This window comes from Peromyscus maniculatus, chromosome 1 (assembly GCF_049852395.1).
Source record: "Peromyscus maniculatus bairdii isolate BWxNUB_F1_BW_parent chromosome 1, HU_Pman_BW_mat_3.1, whole genome shotgun sequence".
Taxonomy (NCBI): Eukaryota; Metazoa; Chordata; class Mammalia; order Rodentia; family Cricetidae; genus Peromyscus; species Peromyscus maniculatus.
The window spans coordinates 17,689,632-17,695,854 of record NC_134852.1 but is presented as its reverse complement, the minus strand read 5'-3'; the positions used below and the strand labels follow the sequence as shown (position 1 = coordinate 17,695,854).

Genomic DNA, 6,223 nt, shown 5'->3' with positions numbered 1-6,223 from the left:
CACACAGAGATCTATGGGATTAAAGGTGTGTGCCACCACCACCACCACCACCACCACCACCACCACCACCACCACCATGCTCTGTCTATGGCTCTAATAGCTCTGACCCCCGGGCAACTTTATTTATTAACATACAATCAAAATCACATTTCAGTACAATTAGAATACCACCACATGCATCTTTATATATTAATCAATTTGATAGGAAAAATAATTATTTTGCTTAATTTTCCTTGAGATCTGAATTACAACATCCTCCTTTCCCATTTTGTCCCATGAATTGTCCCACACACCATTTCTTCCTTTCTTTCAAATTCATGACCTATTTTGTCATTCATTATTGATACATAAATACGCATGAGTTCTTATGCTACTTATAATCATACAACTGATCACACTTGAAAGGCAACATTAGCCATTGCAATTATCATGACACATTATAAGGGGAACTGTTGAGATACCCGAAGTCATAACAATTAATAAAATAATTACAAAAGTTACTAATAAAATTTAATATACTATCATTATTGGATGAACAATGTAGGAAAGTTAAATTATTTCAGATATACTTAAGAAAATATTATGTTCTTCTATACATTGAGTCTACATCAATAAACTTCAACTGATCAGTGAATAGAGTAACAATGAACTAAGATAAATAACTCTGTATAGGGGGTGTAGAGGTGGATCTGGTTCAGAGCACTTGTTCTTTCCTAGCAATCAGGTTTCATTCACAGCTTCCACATATCTCATAACCACATGTGACTCAAGTTACATAGAATCAAATGCCACTAGGCAGTGGTGGTGCATGCCTTTAATCCCAGCACTGGGGAGGCAGAGGCAGGTGGATCTCTGTGATTTCAAGGCTAGGCTGGTCTACAGAGTAAGATCCAGGAGAGGCGCAAAGCTACACAGAGAAATGCTGTCTCGAAAAACCAAGAGAAAAGAGGAGAGAGAGAGAGAGAGAGAGAGAGAGAGAGAGAGAGAGAGAGAGAGAGAATCAAATGCCGTCTTCTAGTTTCCATGAAAATTGGAGTACAAATGGTAAATGTATATAATGCAATCACTTGTATGTACACATAAAATAAAACAGATATTTTTGTTTGTTTGTTTGGTTGGTTGGTTGGTTGGTTTTTCGAGACAGGGATTCTCTGCGTAGCTTTGCGCCTTTCCTGGAGCTCACTTGGTAGCCCAGGCTGGCGTTGAACTCACAGAGATCTGCCTGGTTCTGCCAAAGAATACTTTGCATTTATGGGGAAGATGCTCTCCAAATATTCACTAATGAATTATTGGTAGCTGATAGCTGCTGTGGGAGGGGGGATCATTTCTGTGGGATTTTGTAGTCACTGGCAGAATTCCCTAATTCAGCAGAAAATTCTACATAGAATTATATGTATGTGTGTGTGTGATTGTGTGTGTGTGTGTGCGTGTGTGTAGTGTGTAATTGGTGTACATGTTTATTTAAGTATATTCAATGTATACAAACAAAATCATAAAGGAAATTTATTCAACAGAAAGAATAATATTGTTTACCTTAATTCTTAAGCAAATAGAATCCTATTCAGAAAGTCCTTTCCTACTCCTGTATCATGTCTATTCCTGCCTATGTTTTCTTCTACAAATTTTAGTGTTTCCAGTTTCCAATTTAGGTCTTTGATCCATTTGAAATTAGATGTTTTGCAAAATAATAGCTACAGCTCTTATTACATCATTTTGCATGTATAAATTCAGTTTTCTTAGCACCATTTATTGAAGATGTTTTCTTTTTTGTTTGTTTGGTTTTTTTTCCGAGACAGGGTTTCTCTGTGTAGCTTTGTGTCTTTCCTGAAATTCACTTTGGAGACCAGGCTGGCCTTGAACTAACAGAGACCTGCCTGGCTCTGCCTCCCGAGTGCTGGGATTAAAGGCATGTGCCACCACCGCTCGGCCGAAGATGTTTTCTTTTCTCCAGTGAATGTTTTGGGCATACTGTTTCATACTAAATGGCCGAAGTTGCATGTTCTCTTGTTTGGATCCTCAATTTTGTTCCATTTCTCTTCATGTGTGCATTAAACAATATTTTCATAGTCTCTGTAATATTCTTTAATATCTGGAATGGTAATCTTTGTAGTACTGTTCTTTTGCTCAGGATTATTTTTGCTACTCAGTCTGTCATGGTTCCACATGAATTGTAGTTGTTATATTTTTCTTATTTCTGTGAAAAATGAGATGAGAATTTTTATTTGGATTATATTCAGTGTATAAATAGCTTTTGGTAAAATAGGCAGATCATAGTGAAGAGTATATAGCTTCTGTACATCTGGACAATCAGTCACACTTTCCCAGTTGGGGAGATATAAGCATAGCATAGCACTCCTCTGATGTTAGATCTTTTATATTACAGCCTATTAATTCCACAAAATATCAAGTCTCATCATGTTCAGGCCAATTCAAGTAAAGGCTCAGACAATATACCAAACGTTCAAAATTAAAAATCTCAAAGCCTACAAGACCCCTAGGTATTTTGACAGCCAATTACTGTGTGTAAAACTAGACATGTTTGTACCCTGGATACAGATCAAATGATGTTTGTGTAATATCATCTCTCTGGTATGGTTAGTGATTTGTACTGTAGGCCAATATCTAGGCTCAGAAAAGTGTCCAGAGGTTTCTCAGGATCATTGTGAATACACTGTCTGTATCCATCATCTTTATACCACTGTGACTTTCAGAAATCAACTACATATCATGATACTTCTTCACTAGTCTCTATTGCATCATTTTTACTCTACAAACTCTTTCTATGACTATTTTTGCTAGTTGAAACTCCTTAGCATTAACCTTCCTTCAGTCCATTGTCAATTACCTGTGTCTTCTACCATCCTCTTCTCTATTTCCCCCCAACCCAAATATCGTAGACAATCCCCTATGTCCTATGTACTCCACTCAAAAATCTTTGCTCCTCAAGTTTCAGACATTATAAAATTACCTGGGACACTAATGTACACTCTTGGCACCTAAATGTGAGGGTTTGCACTGCTGTCTAAGGGAGTGAGTGCAAAGGAGTTACAAGAAATTACCCAGGAAACAAATTCCAGACACCAGCATCAGGGTTCAGATCTAGTTTAAAGTGGCCATTCACTGGCATATATACATATATTATCTAATCAGCTAAGGGCATATTACACTGTGATCCAATGAGTCCAAATGGCATGCTAACCCATTTCATTTGAGAGTGTACATGGGGGCAACATGTCCTGGTAGTGTGTCTGTAGACAAGTGGCAGGAATCAGGCAACACCCTGGGTTTTGTTGACATTCTCGGGGTCTCTTGTTAGCCAAGACGCCAATATTTGTCATTGAGGGTACCAAGACATAGGATTCCTGAAATAGTAGCAGGAGTCATTTGTATTTCTCATGTTCCTTGTCCTTTAGTTACACAATCTAAACAATGACTGTTCCCTCATGTAGAGTCTTTGTAATTTTCTTTGTGGCACTTTTCATCAATACACTTTTGTCCTGCCCTCCCCAGTTCCCTTCACTATATTGTGCTCATTTTTCTTCCATCATCTTGTCTATATCCTTCTCCAAACCTGTTACATATAATTGATATGGCTCAAATATAAAATGCCTTCAAAATACTTATGTTATACTGGTCATGCCCAATTTTGGTACTATTTAGATAAAACATGGACATGTTTGAAGGTTAAACATAACTGGAGGTGGTCAGTAAGTATATGACTCTTACACATAAGTGCTCTGGCCTAGGATGGTTAGGAACAGTTCTTTCTAATGTTCCAGCCAGCAAGAGGTGGTTCCACCTCTGTATAGGCCTATTCTCATGACTTTCAGTAGTAACAGGAACAAGAGACATCAACACAGTCCATGGGTGGTGCAAGGCTATGGTCACAGACATGGCCCTTAGCTGCAGCTCAGACCCAGACAGCACAAAGGTTCCCAGGTGGCAAACAAGCCACCAATCTCAGCCCACTCCTCACTGCCTTCACCACTTCAAATTTGCCTCTCTCCACAGGACTTAACTATTCTCTGTCTCTCTCTCTCTCTCTCTTTTATACCCCATACAATTGATTTTATTAATAGTTTCCAAAAGTTTTTGATGAAACATGAAGCGTTACTGTGATGCCAAAGCAGATAAAGAAAAATAATAACAAAGGAAATTTATAGGTCACTGTCACTGATGATCCAAAAAAATTCTCAATAAAATAGTAAGTAACCTAACTCAAGATCACATCAAAACCATCATTCATTTGAATTGTTTTCTACAGATGGTGAAACATATTAACATGATTTTTTTGGTACTGGCAAAGGCTAAAGCAGTTGTGATGGGTTCAGGGCCCCCTGAAGATCATGTTCATTTCCAGTTATGGATTCAGTTTTCTTTTCTGTTAGAATGTGGTACAAACTGGTTCTTGTGACTTCATCAAGCAGTTTTGATGCCTGATAGGAGGAAAGCACCAAGACAGGCAAATTTATTTACAGCATTTTTTGTGGGCTCCTTCAAACATCAGTTGGACACTGGGAAGACTCTCCCAGTTGTAAGTTCAAGAATGTAATGGATCTCAGCTCATCTAGTCTGCTGATTCAAGCAGATGACAAAACTCCCACACTCATTTGGTTAATGATAGAACGACTAGGTGTTACATTCTTAACTTTCTGATTTGAAATTTTGAGTATTATGGGGGAGTAAACAACCAGATATGAAGCAAAATATATCATGTAAATACATAAAATAAGATTAAGAGGTTTTATTCCTCCTCCAAACCAAACTGAATCTGGACAGAATGGAATAATGATTCATAAGAACAAAAGGGCCAAAAGATGGAAAACATAGAGAAGTGAAGCGGGTGATGTTCACAAGCCACCAATTTTGATTATGCAAAAAATCAATGCAACCTTTTAAGATGGAGGAGAGGGTATAAAAAACCAGAAAGGTAGCCACCAATGCCAGGATGTTCTGGGTGGCTCTGGACTCAGGGGAGTTTCTGCTAGAACCCGTAGTGCTGTGGATGTGTTGGACATTTTGCTTGTGTCTGTACAGAATGACAATCATGGAGCTGCTGGACCAGGTGATCATCACGGAAAAGAATATTTCAGGACACAAAAGCAATGCTACATAGAGTGAGCCACTCATTTCTTCACTCCCTACAATTGAACAGTATCCAAAATCATGTTTTCTTGTCACATTTTTGCTATTCCTTTCAATAAAAGGGTACACAAAGAAAATGAAATTTATCAACATGTACAAGACCCAGAGAAGGTCAATGGAGCAGCCAATGTACTTTGCAGCTTTGAATTTATGGTCTTTACAACAGAATCCCCTTGGATTGATGGTGATGGCTTGGAAGACACTAAGGAGGCAAATGCTGCCAATGGACACACTGCGCCCAAATCTTTGCATGTACAATAGGAGCTGGCATCCGAAATTATTCACGAATTGCTTCAATCCCCAAACTGTCATTGTGTGGGGCACTCCTGCAGAGAGAATGTCCAAGGCATTGGATGCCATTAGGTGCATGAGAATCAAATCTGTGGGCTTTAGTTTGCATTCTCTGTAGTAAAGGACTAGATAGTAGAACATAAGAGAGAGATTTCCCAGAATTCCAGTGGGAATTTGTGATAAGAAAATGATTCTAATTGCCAGGTTATATAAATCCATTTTGTGATTCAGCAAAATGTTCTTTGGAATATGGTCCTGACATTTCTCAGTCTAATTAACAATGACAAATATTTGCAGCCTGAATGGAAGAAGATGCCTATAATTCATGACCAATCTCAGAGACTGAAGCAAAGATTACTTTAATCTCATGAGATGAACATCAGCCCTGACCATTTAAAGAGACCTCATCCCAAAATTTTGACATGAGTAGTTACTTCCCATGTAGGTAACAGTGAGATTGCCCAAAACCACAGGATGTATATATTTATGAAAGGATATCCATCAATTTTTAGAGAAAATAGTCATGCAGAACAACATGGTGTTGGCCTGTGAGAAAAAATAAAAAGTGACAGCCCACACAAACATACATGATGTAAATCTACCAGAATATGTTGATTTGCTAGTCATGGTATGAAAGGAAAACAACTTCAATAATGACCACAAATGTTAAATATTTCAATTTTTAATGTGTATCTCATCTAGAATAATAAGAAATGTAATGAGAACTTTATTTGTCTGTCTGTCTGTCTATCTATCTATCTATTTATTTATTTGGTTTTTTTGAGAC

At 37.8% G+C, this 6,223-nt stretch overlaps 1 protein-coding gene across 1 annotated transcript; it reads right to left on the bottom strand.

The window, feature by feature from the left end:
• Positions 1 to 4,734: 4,734 nt before the first annotated feature.
• On the bottom strand, positions 4,735 to 5,664 carry LOC102927513 (vomeronasal type-1 receptor 4-like). Its single transcript, XM_006998198.4, has one exon. It carries the CDS (start codon positions 5,653 to 5,655, stop codon positions 4,735 to 4,737), a length of 921 nt encoding a protein of 306 aa, XP_006998260.1. The 5' UTR covers positions 5,656 to 5,664.
• Between the last annotated feature and the right edge of the window lie 559 nt (positions 5,665 to 6,223).